This window comes from Lolium perenne, chromosome 2, assembly GCF_019359855.2.
Source record: "Lolium perenne isolate Kyuss_39 chromosome 2, Kyuss_2.0, whole genome shotgun sequence".
Classification (NCBI taxonomy): Eukaryota; Viridiplantae; Streptophyta; class Magnoliopsida; order Poales; family Poaceae; genus Lolium; species Lolium perenne.
Window position 1 is genome coordinate 109,824,780 of NC_067245.2, and position 15,238 is coordinate 109,840,017.

At 47.7% G+C, this 15,238-nt stretch overlaps 1 protein-coding gene across 1 annotated transcript; it reads right to left on the minus strand.

The window, feature by feature from the left end:
- Positions 1 to 2,276: 2,276 nt before the first annotated feature.
- Positions 2,277 to 7,092, minus strand: LOC139835568 (uncharacterized). The gene is made up of 6 exons (XM_071825430.1): positions 5,901 to 7,092; positions 5,728 to 5,780; positions 5,184 to 5,298; positions 4,683 to 4,762; positions 2,811 to 4,601; positions 2,277 to 2,486 (listed from the first exon to the last, which is right to left on the minus strand). The coding sequence occupies exons 1-6, from the start codon at positions 7,090 to 7,092 to the stop codon at positions 2,277 to 2,279; spliced, it is 3,441 nt and encodes a 1,146-aa protein (XP_071681531.1).
- Positions 7,093 to 15,238: the final 8,146 nt, after the last annotated feature.

The window sequence follows — 15,238 nt, forward strand, 5'->3', positions numbered from 1 at the left end:
GTTAAAAGATTTGAGTCATGAGTTTGCTTTGAAAGTTCTTGGAGATCTCTTCTTCTCGGGCATTGAGGTGCAGAAAGTTGCTAATGGAGAATTGTTCTTAGTCAAGCAAAATATGCTCAAGACATATTGACACGGGTTGGCATGGTTAATTGCACTGGTGTGTCTACACCACTCTCTTCATCTGAAAAAATTACTGCTCAAGAGGGAGATTTGTTGGGACCAGAAGATAGCACCAACTATAGAAGCATGATAGGTGCTTTGCAGTATCTTACTCTCACCCATCCAGACATCTCCTATGCAGTCAATAAAGTGTGTCAGTATTTGCATGCCCCCACTACTATTCATTGGACTGCAGCCAAGCGAATTCTGAGATATGTCAAGCATACAAGGACAGTTGGACTCACTTTTCTGAAGTCTTCCTCTACACTTGTTAGTGCCTTTTCTGATGCCGATTGGGCATGATGTGTTGATGACCGTCGGTCCACGGGGGGATTTTCTGTGTTTTTTTGGACCAAACTAGATTTCTTGGAGTGCTAAAAAGCAGGCTACGGTTTCAAGATCAAGCACTGAAGCTGAGTACAAATCTGTAGCCAATGCAACTTCTGAGATGATATGGGTTCAGTCTTTGCTCACTGAATTAGGAGTGCGGTTGACTCAAATACCGTGTTTATGGTGTGATAATATGGGTGCAACATATTTGTCAGCTAATCCAGTCTTTCATGCTAGGGTGAAGCATATAGAGATTGACTTTCACTTTGTCAGAGAGAGAGAGAGTAATGAGGAGACAGTTGGAGATTCGCTTTATTCCCTCCAAAGATCAAGTTGCTGATGGTTTCACTAAGCCACTGCCAGTTCGAGCCTTTGAAGATTTCAAGCATAATCTCAACTTGTCAAAGTTGTGATTAAGGGAGGGTGTTAGAGATAGAATCGAGATAGAGCCGTGTGTAGTTCGGTTGTATACCGATGGGAGTTCAGATAGGTAGCGAACAGAAGTCCTAGTTACATACGATGTAAACCTGTACCCCTCTTATATAATAACGAGACCAAAGGCTCAGGATTCATCCGAGTAGAATCAATCTACCTGATCGATATTAGATTTTACAAACATTTTAGATCACTTCAAAATAGCCTCAAAAGCCAAATAAGAACATAGCGAACCAGCATGCGTGCAACAATCCGTGGAGGTGGAGCACACCAGCATGCCTGCTGTACGCGCACCTGACCAGTCGCCACCACGGAATAAGGGCATGCATGTGTTGCTTAATATCTACTAGTCACCATCTGGGGGTCACATCACACTCAGCAGCCGCTCGTTGTGGCCGTCCATTTACAATCGGATGGCCGCCTTGGCCCATGGATATGATCTTGCTGCTAGCTAAATCTCGCCATAATGATATCTATCTTCTTCCTTCCGGAGGCTGCTACGCAACACACGCACCCGCACCAGCACGCCGTCGACCAGCTTCGTGTGGCTCCTTGCTGTTGATGATCACTTATTTCCTCACAAGTCTTGCTTCCATAGTTCCATACTAACTTAATGCTATGCCATTCTCTTAAGAGCTCGTTTGGCTTTCATCATCTGGGGGTTGGAATCAAGAAATTTATCTGTGATTTCGAGAATTAACTCGTTTGGCTGCCATGAAAGTGGTATCGAAGTTCAATTGGAAATTCCATGAATTTCATCTTGTGCCTAATTTTGAGTTCTCTTCGTACCCGGCCATTTATGTGGATCGCCAAATGAAATCAGATTATCACTCATTTCATTTTATTTCTGCCAAATAAAATAAAATGATAAATGCTAAACCGCGCTTCGATTTCTTTTTATAGAAAAAGCAGGGTTGCAATCGGCGATGCAACTTGTGATCAATCATTGGCACAGAAGATTTTCTCTAGAGAACACGCACGATAGCTAGCTCATACTAGCTGCCAATCTCCTGAACAGTCTGAATATGCTTTGTTTACTGTATTAGTGCAGTCCACGGTTTAGTGCTTTCTGAACAGTCACACGACGATTTTTCATTTGGTGGCGTATGTGAACCTCGTGTTGACCGATTCATTGCTATAGAGAAACATGCTTTGGCTTCACTCTGTAAATAAAGCTAAACAATCGAACGGATACAACGTGATGAAAAATCATCTCACAATGCAATGCAGATCAAAGGCTAAAAAAGAATAAGAAAAACCAAACTTGTTACCAAGGCACCGGAATGAAACCGAGGGGGCTCAGAGCTGCATGACGACACCCCTAGAAGGTAATGATGCATAGCGCCCCCCCATTAGCGCCGAAGCATAGGGCTTTGAACCGGAAAAACCTTCGCACCCCAGTATCTAGGAGCTTCCAAAGCCAAAGCGCCGCCAGCACCAGCATCCCCCCTTGCCCACCACGGCGAAGGAGGGAGACCATCACCACCGCAACATCGATCGCCGTAGAGACGATCGCGCAGTCCACCTTCACCGGCATCCAAGATCTCGCACCTGTTAAGTGGCTGACATGAGAACAATAAGACCACCAAATCGGTCAAAATGCCGAGGCCAACAAATCAGTTCCAGAACAAGGAGGCATACCGAGTAGGGTGCCCAGTTTGAGAATAGAATTGGGGTTTCGTGGGGTCTAAGCCCTCACGGTCTCACTTTATATAGGCATGATCAGGTTACATACGTGTACAATACGACTCATACAATACGTACATCTAGGGGCTAAATACATCTCTAACATACCCCCTCAATCTTAACCACTATACAAGGTTTAGATTGGACTTAAATCTATCTAGCATGAGTCGTGTGGCTGGTTTAGTAAATACATCAGCTACCTGATCGTTAGTGGAAATAAATCTGACATCCAGTTCACCTTTAGCTACTCGCTCCCGCACAAAATGGAAATCGATCTCAATGTGCTTCGTCCGAGCGTGGAAGACTGGATTCGCAGTCAGATACGTTGCCCCAAGATTATCACACCATAATATCGGTGTTCGCTGCTTAGTCACACCAAGTTCCTTGAGTAGTGAGTCTACCCACTTGGCTTCGGCAGCGCCATTAGCCAAAGCTTTATACTCAGCTTCGGTGCTTGATCTAGACACTGTAGGCTGCTTCTTCGAACTCCAGGAGATGAGATTCGGACCAACAAACACAGCAAAGCCACTTGTGGAGCGCCTATCATCAACATCACCTGCCCAGTCTGCATCTGTAAATATACTGATGCCAGTCAGTGGAGACTTGCGGATTTGCAGGCCAGTCTGCAATGTCCCTTTAACATACCGCAGTATACGCTTCACTGCCTCCCAATGCACTTCAGTAGGCTGTGAGAGAAACTGACACACCTTGTTAACAGCAAAGGAGAGGTCAGGACGCGTGAGCGTCAAGTACTGCAATGCTCCAACGACACTGCGATACCTGAAAGTGTCATCCGCACCAAGAGGTGCTCCTTCATTCCGAGACAATCTCTCTGATGGAACAAGCGGTGTAGGAGCTGCATTACAATTCTCCATATTGACTCTATGCAGGAGATCAAGAGCATACTTCCGCTGAGTCAATGACATACCCCCTGAATTGTAAGAAGCCTCCAATCCAAGAAAGTACTCCAGAACACCCAAATCCTTAATAGGAAAGCTGGCCGAGAGTGAACGCACCAGAACATCAACAACACCAGGCGAGGATCCAGCAATGACTATATCATCCACATAGACAAGCATGAAGATGTGAACTCCACGACGCCGGAAAATGAAGAGTGAAGTGTCTGCCTTAGAAGAGGTAAAACCCAACTGATAAAGGAGATGACTCAAACGGGCATACCATGCTCTGGGTGACTGTTTTAGACCATAAATTGATCGTTGAAGCTTGCACACGTGAGAGGGAAAACGAGCATCCTCAAAACCAGGCGGCTGCTGCATATACACATCTTCATTCAGAAACCCATGAAGGAACGCATTGCTAACATCGATTTGCCGAAGAGCCCAGCCACGTGACACAGCAAGAGACAGAACCAGACGAACAGTAGCAGGCTTCACAACCGGGCTGAAAGTATCCCCATAGTCAATGCCTTGCTGCTGAGTGAATCCTCGAGCAACCAGTCGAGCCTTGTGTTTATCAATGGTGCCATCGGGACGATGTTTTGTCTTGAATATCCATTTGCTGCCAACGACATTCACTCCAGGCGGACGAGGTACCAACACCCAGGTCTGATTCTGACACAGTGCAGCAAATTCCTCGCTCATGGCGGCATGCCACGCTGGCTCCTGCAAAGCATCCCGATGAGAGTGCGGCGCGGCAAAGAAAGCGCGGCGACGCGGATCATATCGCACCGTGCCATCGGTGTACACCTTCTCCTTCCGAGTGTTGTCCTGGTGGCGCGTAACCATCCGACGCTCGGGCACAGCAGGCGCAGGTGAGAGAGGCTCCTCCGGTGGTGGACCAGCAGCGGGCGTCGGAGCTGGCGCGGGAGGAGCAGCTGGCGAGGGCTGCGGGCCAGCGGTAGGTGAGCCGGACGACGGAGCAGGGGGCGGCGTGCATGCGCCATGCACGTCGATCGCGCAAGGGGGCGCAACGTCAGGCCCATGAACGGGCGGCGCTGGCGGCATGGCAGACGATTCTCCAGCTGCATGTTCCTGCGTAGACAGCACAACACTAGGAAGAGGATCAGTAGACAAATAGGTCAGGTCATATTTGCGCATATGCTCACTCGTAACCGGTTCATCTGCAGGAAAGGACAGGGATTCTGCAAGATCAGATGCGTGAACCGTGACGCCAGGAGTGGAGTAGGGAAAGACTGTTTCATCAAAAACGACATCACGAGATATATATATATACGTCCCGTGGACCGATCAAGACATTTGTACCCTTTGTGCATCGGACTGTAACCGAGGAAGACACAAGCTTTGGAGCGAAACTCAAGTTTGTGCGTATTGTACTTGCGTAGACTAGGCCAACATGCACATCCGAAGATGCGGAGAAAAGAGTAGTTGGGTTCAACTCCAAGAAGACGAAAAAGGGGTGTTTGTTTGTTAATGACCGGTGATGGCATGCGTTGATCAAATAGCACGCCGTCAAGAAAGCTTCGTCCCAAAAATGAAGTGGGAGAGAGGAATGGGCAAGGATGGCGAGCCCTGTTTCTACCAGATGCCGATGCTTGCGCTCGGCAATCCCATTTTGCTGGGAAGTGTGGGGACATGACACACGATGAGACACACCTGTGCGCTGAAAATAGCGAGACAGACGCTGATACTCGCCACCTCCATCCGACTGAACTGCCTTAATCTTAGCGTTCAGGAGGCGCTCAACATGAGCCTGGAAAGCATAGAAGACCTGCTCAACGTCAGACTTATGTTTTAAAAGGTAGATCCAGCAGAAACGGGAATAATCGTCCACAAAACTAACATAATACTTGTACCCACCAGAGGAGGTACGCGCAGGCCCCCAAACATCAGTATGAACCAATTCAAGTGGGGCAACAGAAACACGAGATGACACAGTGTAAGGTAATTGATGACTTTTGGCACGTTGACAAGCATCACACACCAAAGATATATTGTCTGACGATGAACATGAAAGATTATTTGTTCGAACAATAGATTGAACTACATTATTGGATGGATGACCAAAACGCTGATGCCATTGCGAAGGGGAGACTTTGCTACTTGAACAGGCGTGACGCGGTGAGGAAGAAGCTCTGCAGAACGGGACTGGGTAGAGACCATCTCGACTTCTACCGAGAAGAATGACCCTCCTCGTTGCCTTGTCCTTGACACAGAAAAAGTCCCGGTGAAATTCAACAAAGACATAGTTATCTGAAACAAGTCGATAGACGGAAAGAAGGTGCTTGCGAATATTTGGAACATGAAGAACATTTTGCAAACGCAGAGATGAACCGGGTAAATTAGAGTGACCAATATGGGCAATAGACAAACCTGTTCCATTTGCTACTTGCACCTGATCCTTGCCGGGATAGCGTTCGGCGAGCTGGAGGCGTTCTAACTCACTGGTGAAGTGGTCCGAGGCTCCCGTGTCCATGATCCATGGGTTGTTGTCGTTGGAGCTTGTCGAGGCCGAGTTGCCGGAGCGTTGGAAGTCATGGTTGAAGCGATTGCGACAATCATATGCCTCATGACCCCAGATCCCGCAAAGTTGACATTGGGGACGGAAGCGACGTCCATTGCGTCCGCCTCCGCCGTTGTTGCGGCCACCGTTAGCACGGCCACGGCCACCACCATCATTGCGGGGGTTTGCATAACCACCGCCGTTGCCGTAGCCACCATTGCCATGGCCTTGACCACCGCCGTTACCGTAGCCACCACGGTTGCCTCCTCCTTGATAACTTCCGCCCCCTCCTTGGTACTGGTCAGGGGGACGAGGGCGTGCACCATTGCCCGGCCCTGGGCGGGCCGCAGCGTTGGCTGAAGAAGACCAGCCCTCAGCCTGAGCTTGCTGAACCTGCATGGCCTCGAATTGAAGGACGCTAGCATAAAACTCGGCATAGGAGATGGGCGTCGTGCGGAAATTGAGGGATGCCGCGACGGCGCTGTAGGAGGACCCGAGCCCGGTGACGATGTAGTCGATAAGATCCTCGTCCGGAACGACTGTCCTGGCGGCGGCCATTGCATCGCTCAGTGCCTTCATCTTGTGCATGTAGGCGCTGGCGGTCATGTCCTCCTTGCGGAGAGACTGCAGCTGTCGCCGCAGATGGCGAATGTTCGCCCGACTTTGCGCGCTGAACATGGCGTGGACGGACTCCCACACCTCTGCAGCCGTCGTGCAGCCGATGAGCTGCGCTGCGATGTCCTCTCCCATTGATCCAAGGAGAAGACCCTTGACCCGCTGATCCTGAGTCCACCAGGTATGATACTCTGGATTAGGAACGGCGATCGCCTTGTCGCCGGTACCCTGCTGCACCGTCTTCGCAGGGACGACCGCGGTCTTTTCGAGATGCAAGTGGAGGTTTGCGCCTGCCAGATTGGGCAGCGCTAGGCCTCTCCACAAGGTGAAGTTGTTGCCATCTAGTCGGACCGGGATCGTGGTGCTGATCACGCCGGTCGGGACTGAGGAAGAGGAAGACGAAACCATGGCGCCCAGGGTTCCTGAGAGCTGGAGAGGGCCCGACATCGCCGCAGACTAGGAAGGACCAGCGGCGGCGGGAGATCAATCTAGCGGCGGCGGGCTAGGTGCTCGCGGCGGCTAGGGTTTAGCTAGATATGCTCTGATACCAAGTTTGAGAATAGAATTGGGGTTTCGTGGGGTCTAAGCCCTCACGGTCTCACTTTATATAGGCATGATCAGGTTACATACGTGTACAATACGACTCATACAATACGTACATCTAGGGGCTAAATACATCTCTAACATGCCCTAAACGGGAATGCCAAGCGGCCGCGGATCTTGGCATGTGGCCCGGATCTAGCACCCTAGCCATGCATGGCTAGGGGTGGGTTCCCAGGAATGCATGAAATCACTGGGCAGGGCCCACCCTACCCAAGATGGGCCTAGACCTGGGTTGAGGTCCGTCCTTTTTTTGCTGGCCACGACCACCTATCACGAATGGAGAATTGCGCCGATCCTGCCTAGCCACTGCCAACTTCAGCCGGCCACGCCACCCACACACTCGACACCACGTGGTCAAGATCTTCAGCCCATCACTAGGGATAGTGGAGAGCGATTTATCGCTCTCAAGCCTAAATGATTCGTTTGCAAGAGTACCGTAGTCATGGTTTGCACATACTGGGTTAAAACGTTCTTGTTTAAATTTGATAGTATTCATCATGTTCGGTCAATGCTAGCAAATTAAATCAAAAGGTCTCCAACAAGCTATGTATATGACATACTCAAAGCATCTCAAAGCATCTCTTTGCTATATCCAGGACAACAGAAACGTCGCTCAAACTGTTGTATATTTCCACAACGTAAACGATTTTGCGTATATATAGTGGCGACCACGAATTGAACTGCCTCCTATAATTTGGTGATGTGTGAAATCCAAGTTGAGTCTATGATACTACAACGACGAAATGTAGATATTGCCCTCTAGGTGTCCTGCCACTTTCTCTGCAACCTACCGCATGCTGATTCCTCCACACGTTAAACGATAGAGCCATAAAAATGAAAAATAAACACAGTGCAAGACAGCTAGCTAGCACTTTGCAAAAGGCAGCTCATGTCAGAGTGTGATTCTACAGGAGCTAGCTACTACAATACCATAACTTGTAGTATCAGAAAGCTCATAGCTAGAGAAGCACTTGTGTTTAATTTAATTGGTATGATCCTGATCATTATGATCACTATTATATTGATCAATACTACCGGTCTGTCGATTACTTGACTTCCTTTTGAGGATTGAGGTAATATATGGCTTGAAGTTAGACGTCAAGAGACATATATAGCTAGGATGGAGCTCGCTAACCAATTTCGGTTTGGTAAGATATATGGAAACCAACAAATTAGTTTGCATGTAGCCATCGACAACAACAGTTGGTCCAGTCTAGTATTAGGTTGTGTATGTATTGCTGTGTGTCTTGTAGCAAATGTGCATCCAGCCAAATTTGGGTATGTGAAATGCTCCAAGTAGCAGGTGCAAAGTAATCAGAGGCAGTTTTTTTAAAGATGAACCATAATATATTATGCAAGTAAACCGTCTCATTAAAAACCTTCTAGTTCTCATCGATATCCTGCTATGGAAAAAGTGCGTAAGAAATTTGCTGCTCCATAGTCACAGAATGGTTACATCAGCTAAAGAGGCAGTCCTAAAAGCTAGGGGCTCATCGACCCAATATGATTACAGTCTTCTGTATCTAAACCCGACAAGGAAACATGAATAGAGTCACTGAGTACAGTAGATTCACCTTTTTTGCCTAATTGCGCCAAAGCATGCGCCAAACTGTTGCTCTCGCGATCCACATCTCGGAATTTAGGCTCCTACAAGATGACCTATCCATGTCTTTGCTCTAGAGCGTCAGTATGCAAGCAATCAATTTCTAGAATTGTCTGGGAAGCTTGAAGACTAATAAGGTGATGTGGGAATTACCCTTCGGGCACGCAACATTGCTATACCCGGTGCAGATTATCAAGATGGACCAGCATAAGGACTCGACAAGCTGAACCCGCATGTAATATCAACTTGGACTACAAGAAAGAAGACTCCAATTTGTATTCTACTAGAAATCTTGTAAACCCTAGTCTGGCTGATATATAAAGCCAGGCAGGGGCACCCCTTAGAGGAGGGGGAGAAACAGAAAACATACACGGATACACCTAGACATCGTAACCCGTAGATTAGAACTAGACTAGGTACAACAACTCCGCCAACAACCACTAGTAGAAAAACGTCGATGCGTACCGGTTCCAGAGGGGCATTCGTACCGGTTTTGAAACCGGTATAAAACTTCCGGCACTAAAGCCACCCCCCCCTTTCGTACCGGTTGCTTACGAACCGGTATAAAAGGGGCCTCCACGTGGGCCACCAGGAGAGCTCAGGGCTAAGGATCTTTGGTACCGGTTGGTAATACGAACCGGTACCAAAGGTTCCCCCCGCGGCAGGGAATTTGCCCAAATCTCTGCCGCGGCAGAGAATTGGCTTTTTAGGGTCTTGGAGAGGTTTAGGGATATCGGTTTGTTTCATATCGCGTCGATGCACCAGAAACGCGTTTGGGTTTAGGTAGTACATGAAGATCAAGATGATGCATAGCAAGTTGGTGCATATAATATAACACACATGTTATTGCATAAGATCGCAAATTAAGTAGCACTATGCATGAAGATCGATCTTCATGCATATATAGTGGTGCTCTCCGAGGCGTACTCTATATATGTCTATTACATGTAGCATAGTGGTACTCTTCGAGTCAACTATATATGTAACATGTACATCTTCATTCATAGTGGTGCTCTGCGAGTTGTGGTATGACGTCCCGAAGGAAAAATCCTGCCAATTCCTCGCCTATTGCTATGAAGCGGTCATCGATTGAGAGCTTGTTCCGCTTTCTTGCCAACTATAAAAGAATAAGATACAAATGAATACATGAAACAACTATTACTGAAACTCAGCACAACTTATGATAACAAAACAAATTTGTGAAGATTGTTTTTGTACCTCTTTATTTCTTTCATTATTCGTTCTCTCGTTGACAATTCTGCGGATGTACTCGCAAACGAAGAATCCACAGAGATCGGTCCCCGGAGGTTGTTGCGGGCATTTCTTTACAAGAATATAATTCAATCAAACAATAGTCAAGTATGATAATTAAAAGGTGTGTGGACCTAGGTAGTACTACTTACTTTCGCACGCCATCGCAGCTTCGGTGTCCATTCACGGGACGTATCTTCCTTGATGAAAGTTTGCCATACGCTGCTCGACAAAAGAAAATGCATAAAAGAGTCATCAATTAGTTCAAAGCAGGAAATTAACGAAACAAACCGATAAGAATTAAAATTACCTTCTGAGCATTAAAAAACAAGACACGTATAGATCCTTTTTTTTTGCTTAGTGAGTCCAAGACTTCAACTTCTCCAATTTCCAAATTGATGACGAGAAGAATAAAGTGAAACCTACGCACGTTTCAATATGTAGTGTCATATACATAAGTCATTAGTTAAAATTTTGACATACGGTGAGCAAAATATAATGTGTTATAAGACAGTAAGACTCACTCGAAGTTGTAAGGCCAAAGTATTAGCTTTTTGTCACGTTGTCGCTTCAAAAACCTTAGCAAAGTCTGCGGTGTATCCTTGTTATAGAGGGGATTCTCTATGGTTTTGACATGCATTGTGTTCGGGTCAATGAACCCAATGTCTGTGATATCGTCCCTTTTGCATTCGAGCATCTTCGATCTGCATAATATAGCGCACAAAAGATTATAATCTGCAGACAATGAACGACTTCTCAAATTAAATAAATAAATCACTTACAGACAATAGCAACAGACGATTGATTTGTCGAGTGCCCGGAGATTGTATAACCGAAAGAGTTCGGCGAAGTCAACGTTCACACAAGACTCTGGAAGTAGTGCTCTTCCCTAACTCGCACCATGATAGTCTCGATCCCTTCCTTTGAGGCCTTAAGGTACCACGAATGCAAGTTACGCATACATGTTGGTACCTTCCTGAGATTCTCGACCAAATCTTTCCCTTGAACAAACTGATATGCTCGTTCAGCTAAGGCGTAATCAGTTGCGTCTTGTCGAGAACTTTGAACGGTCTTCCCGTCAAACACCTTGAGAGGGGCGACCGATTGAACGGGTTGTTGTCCGAGCTGGTAGACACTGTGTATCCCTTTTATCTCCCTGATACCCGATTGAACGGGTTTTGTCGCCTCGATCATCTTGTCATACGACCTTTCAATAGAACGCGCATAGTCAGATGGCGGCGATGGTACAGGGTCATATAGATTGTCAACGGTACGCACAACTTTCTCCCGATCTAGTGTCTTCTCGAAAGGTATCTACGGCACTTTCGGTGCAAAAATTTCTTCACCTCGGCCTGAACGGCCTCCGCGTTTTCCTCTGGAGTTTTTCCCAAGGTAACTTCTCGGGAGGCGGCAGTTGTTTCTCCTTTCTAGCTTTCTTGCTAGGCGGCGTACTGCTCCGCTTAACGGACGCTGTCTTACGCGGAGGATCTCGAGATGGTGGACTCACGCTGGGGTCCCTCTCAGGTAGGTGTGGACTTGGCTGCTCACCAGGACTGCCACCAGGAGGAGTCGATGGCATTTGCTGCTCATGTGTAGGAGTCGGTGGCCTTTGCAAAAGGACGACGTACTTCTTCGGCCATAGGGCGAAACCGTGCTTGACATCGGCCAGTGTCCTCTCATCTTCACCTCTAGGAATATCAAGCTCCACTTTTTCAAAACCCGAAACAACTTCATCCACCCCGACACGAACACAACCAGGTGGAATGGGCATATGATGGTGCATTGCTCCATCTTCACTTGGGTACACATAGCCGACCGCCACCTTAATAGACGCGGTCCTGATTAACATATGTAGCTCGCAATCTGTCTTCTCCGTGACATAATCCACGGGGTAGCTTCCTCCACATCCGTCAAGATGCGAGGAACCGACACTGCTTCTTCGCTGAGATGGGGCAGCATCGGCTTGTGGATCCTGTAGAAACAGCGGCTGATCAGGTGCCCTCTGATTTCTCTCAAGAGCCTCCACCCTAGATAACAACTCCGTTACAATGTCGGCGTCCTTCTTCTTCTTTCGCGAACGGCTTCTATAAGTGTCAGCGCTGTCCGGCCACGCTTCCTTCATGGTGAGACCTGGGCGAGCTCGTACCCGTCCAACATGTTCAGGGTTCCCCAGAGCGAGTGTCAGCTCGTCATTCTCTCGATCGGGAATGTACTCTCCCTTTCTGACCTTTTCAATTGCATCTACAAGCTTCGGTACAATTGCCTCAATTTTTTCCTTCCATTTTCCCTTCGCAACGATCAACCCTGTCTTTGGGTCCAACCCTGCCCCATGAGCGAACAACCAGAACTTGGACCGTTCGGGCCAGTCCCATGTCTGTGGAGTGATTCCATGATCCATCAGTTTATTCTCAAACGCTGTCCACTTCGGAATGGCACTCTTATAGCCACCTGACCCCAAATGATGCGGAAGTTTCTTCTTTGCAGCATTTTCGGTATTTTTCTTCGATCGGGACACAAAAGTAGACGATTTCTTATATTCCTTAAATGCGGCCCAGTGATCTTTTATCTTCACTAGATTATCATCGAATACTGGATCTTCATTCTTATATTTGTCCCATAAATTTTTCTTGAAGCTCTGGAATTGTATGGCCATCTTCTTCCATGTCCATTCCTTGACTTTATTCTTCTGGCCTTCCGTCATGTCTTCCGGTAGGCTGAACTTTGTCATTAGCGTGTCCCAAAGAAATTTTTTCATCTTGTCGTTGACATAACTAGCACCACTCTCCGGGTTCTTCGGCTTATGCCACTCTTGAATGCTGATCGGTACATGGTCCCTAACAATAACTCCGGATTGACTTGTAAATTTGCGGCAAAACTCCTTGGGCTCCACTGGTTCACCATTATCCTTGAATGCTGTGAGGGCTAACCTGCCCTCGCCCTTTAGCACCCGCGTCGGGCCTCGTTTTGATCTAACTGACTTGCTCGATGATCCAGAAGGCTAAAAGAAAAAATTATTCGTTAATAAGTGCAATACAAATAAATGAATGCATCTAGGGATGAACATATAGACTAATTGATACATAGATATACACCTCGCCGGAGTTTGTGATGGACACTTCGTTGTCTCTTCTAATTTGTTCAGACTCAAGTCCCTCGCCGAAATCATTCAGAAAGTCTTGGAAATCGTTGTCATCTCCATCGTCGGGTTCCGGACCACGAGCACTCTCAAAGATCAATTGCTGCACCGCTTCTTCCCCCTCCTCATCTCGGACGAAGGTGCCATCCTCCATACCTCAATGTCACTGCAAAATTAAGAAAGCAATTGTATTTCATTCATCATGTAATGATCATATAACAGATTGCTAGATGGATAACAATTGAAATGAAGAAAGCAAAAAAAAACCCTAACCCTAACACTCGGCGCTCCTCCTCTCGCTCTTCTCTCTTTTTCTCGACCCTAACCCTAACACTCGGCGCTCTTCCTCTCGCTCTTCTCTCTTTTTCTCGACCCTAACCCTAACACTCGGCGCTCTTCCTCTCGCTCTTCTCTCTTTTTCTCGACCCTAACCCTAACACTCGCCGCTCTTCCTCTCGCTCTTCTCTCTTTTTCTCGACCCTAACCCTAACACTCGGCGCTCCTCCTCTCGCTCTTCTCTCTTTTTCTCGACCCTAACCCTAACACTCGGCGCTCTTCCTCTCGCTCTTCTCTCTAGGGATGAACATATAGACTAATTGATGCATAAAAGGGAAAGCTTCAAAGTTACCCATTGAAAACTTGATTTTTTCTCCGCCTAAAATTTTAAAATATGATTAATAATCAAAATCCCTATTTGAAATTTGAACTTCATCAAAATTGGAAAGTAACTGTGTCATTGTGTCATTCTTTCTATGCAAAATTGGAAACAAAATTCGAATGCCTGGCTCTCCTTCACGGCCGGCCCGGCGCCCTGGCACACCCTCACCGCCGTCGGCTGCTCTGGCACACGGCGCACACCGCGGGCGCCGCGCTCACGGCCATCTTCCAGGGCCGCCATCGGGCCGGACTTGTACTGCCTCGCCTCCAAGGCCGACGCCAAGGCCGTCGCCAAGGCCGTCGCCAAGACCGGGCCGACTGCGGCTTGGCGACCGGCTGCTGGCTGGTCGTCGAGGTGAAGGGGCGGTGGCCTGGCCGGCGCCTACCCTCCGCACGGCAGCGCGCATTTCGTCGAACACGCCGCAGGCGTGCGTGAGGAGGCCGGCACGAGCTCACCGCGGCAGCCGTCGCGCGTGCGCGGCTCCTCCCGGCGAGACGCCGCGGCGGCTAGGGAGGCGACGTGAGGGAAGCGAGGTGAGGGAGGCGAGGCGAGGGAGGGAGAGGGAGGTCCTCACCTCGGTTGCCGGCGCGGGGAAAGGGTGGAGCGGCGGCGTCGACGCGGCGAGGACGGCGACCCGGCCTGCTGCTGCGGCTTGGCGACCGGCTGCTGCTGCGGGCTACGGCGACGGCGGCGGCGCGCGTGGAGCTTCGGGCGATGGCGACGGCGGCGGCGCGTGGAGCTGCGGGCTACGGCGACGGCGGCGGCGCGTGGGCTCTGTGTGTGCGCGCGGCGGTGTGGCTGTTTTTTGGCCAAGTTTGGCCACGCCTAAGTGTTATACAGAGAGTACCCTTTGGTACCGGTTGGTACCACCAACCGGTACGAAAGACCTTTCGTACCGGTTGGTGGTACCAACCGGTACCAAAGGTTTTCTTTTTTGTTTTACTGTTTTCTTTTCTTTTGCTGTTTCTTTTCTATTTCTTTTTTATTTTCTGTTTTTTCTTTCTTTTCTGTTTCTTTTTCTTTTCTCTTTGTGTTTCTTTTCTTTTCTTTTTATTTTTCTATTTCTTTTCTTTTCTATTTGTTTTCTATTTCTTTTTCTATTTCCGTTTGTTTTATTTTCTATTTCTTTTCTATATCCTTTTTTATATTTCTTTTATATTTCTTTTCTATTTATTTTGTTTTCTGTTTCTTCTTTCTTTTCTTTTCTTTTTTTTCTTTTCTTTTGTGTTTCTTTTCTTTTCTTTTTATTTTCTATTTCTTTTCTTTTCTATTTCTTTTCTATTTCTTTTTCTATTTCCGTTTGTTTTCTTTTCTATTTGTTTTCTATATCCTTTTTTATATT

Coding starts and splice junctions, on each gene's coding strand:
- LOC139835568 (XM_071825430.1), bottom strand. CDS start 7,092: ATGTCGGGCCCTCTCCAGCTCTCAGGAACCCTGGGCGCCATGGTTTCG. Junction 5,299..5,727: donor TTTTCTGTGTCAAGGACAAG/GCAACGAGGAGG, acceptor GACGTTGAGCAG/GTCTTCTATGCTTTCCAGGC. Junction 4,763..5,183: donor TCGCTATTTTCAGCGCACAG/GTGTGTCTCATC, acceptor TTGATGAAACAG/TCTTTCCCTACTCCACTCCT.